Raw genomic sequence first — 1,276 nt, 5'->3', positions numbered from 1 at the left:
CTCCTGGGGCCCTGTGGGCACCTATGGGGACGTATGGGCACCTATGGGATCCCCCGGAGTCCTCTGGAGCCTATGGAACCCTATGGGATCCCCCGGGGCCCTATGGAGATCTGTGGGATCCCCCAGGGCCCTATGGAGCCTGTGGAGCCCTGTGGGATCTCCCAGGGCTCTGTGGAGCCTATGGAGACCTATGGGATCCACCAGGGCCCTATGGAGCCTGTGGAGCCCCACAGGGCCCTTTGGATCCCTATGGGGTCCCCTGGGGCCCTATGGAGATCTATGGGATCTCCCGGGGTCTATGGAGCCCGTGGAGCCCTATGGGATCTCCCGGGGTCTATGGGGCCCTATGGGATCTCCCGGGGTCTATGGAGCCTGTGGAGCCCTATGGGATCTCCCGGGGTCTATGGGGCCCTATGGGATCTCCTGGGGTCTATGGAGCCTGTGGAGCCCTATGGGATCACCTGGGGCCCTATGGGGACCCATGGGATCTCCCGGGGCTTTATGGAGCGTGTGGAACCGTATGGGATTGCGCAGGCCCCCGAGGAGCCCATGGGGCTCCATAGGGCTCTGATACAGGGCGCGGTGTGTGGAAGGGTCCCTGTAAGGGGCCTTTCCAGGGGCTCCCCATAGGGCGCCGCCCGTAGGTGCCCCCCTGTAGGGCGCCCCCTATAGGCTGCCCTGCGCGCCTGTCCCCGCAGTACGAGAGCCAGACGTCGTTCGGGTCCATGTACCCCACGCGCATCGAGGGGTGAGTGGGGCGCCCGCGCGCCGGGGCCCCTTCGCGCCCGGACGCCGGGGCCCCGCGCCCCCCGGCCGGGCCCGCGCCGGGCGCTGCCTCCCGTGCCTACTGAGCTGATACGCAGTTGCTTTGCCTAAACTGGCTCAGTTCAGCAGGAACAGGAGTCGGGCGCCGCCACCGCCCGGACGCCTGGGCCCTCCGCAGGGCTGGACAGCTGGGCCCCTCGGGGTGCGTGGGGGGGTGGATTCCTCAGAGCAGGGGGGCACAGGGGCCCAGGCGTCCGGGCTGCTGGATGGGCCCCCCCTCGTTCTAACCGCTGGGCCCCATGGTGCGGCAGAGGGCCCAGGCGTCCGGGCACCCCGCCCAGCCCCCACGGCGCCTCCTCCATTAAACTTGTTGCTTTCCCAAAATAAAGCCGAGGAGCGAGTCCATAAAATGCAGGAAATTTCAGGGAATTTCCCTGATGTCACAGCGAAGGCGGGCAGAGGGGGGAGGGAAGGGGGAGGCGGGGCTTAAGGCGGAGCCCCGCCCCGTCGG

The 1,276-nt window shown here is 67.9% G+C and overlaps 1 protein-coding gene across 1 annotated transcript in view; it reads left to right on the top strand.

Moving 5' to 3' along the window:
* Positions 1–748, top strand: part of LOC112956367 (CXXC-type zinc finger protein 1-like) — a gene marked incomplete at its 3' end in the record, with an annotated part of 5,722 nt that extends 4,974 nt beyond the window's left edge. The window contains exon 5 of the mRNA XM_026049868.1: positions 699–748. Within this exon, the coding sequence (XP_025905653.1) occupies positions 699–748 (50 nt within the window). The remainder of the gene's footprint in view (positions 1–698) is intronic.
* Between the last annotated feature and the right edge of the window lie 528 nt (positions 749–1,276).

This window comes from Nothoprocta perdicaria, unplaced genomic scaffold (genome assembly GCF_003342845.1).
Source record: "Nothoprocta perdicaria isolate Ctin4 unplaced genomic scaffold, notPer1 scaffold_620, whole genome shotgun sequence".
Taxonomy (NCBI): Eukaryota; Metazoa; Chordata; class Aves; order Tinamiformes; family Tinamidae; genus Nothoprocta; species Nothoprocta perdicaria.
The sequence above is the reverse complement of the archived record's forward strand: the minus strand, read 5'-3'. Positions and strand labels throughout refer to the sequence as shown.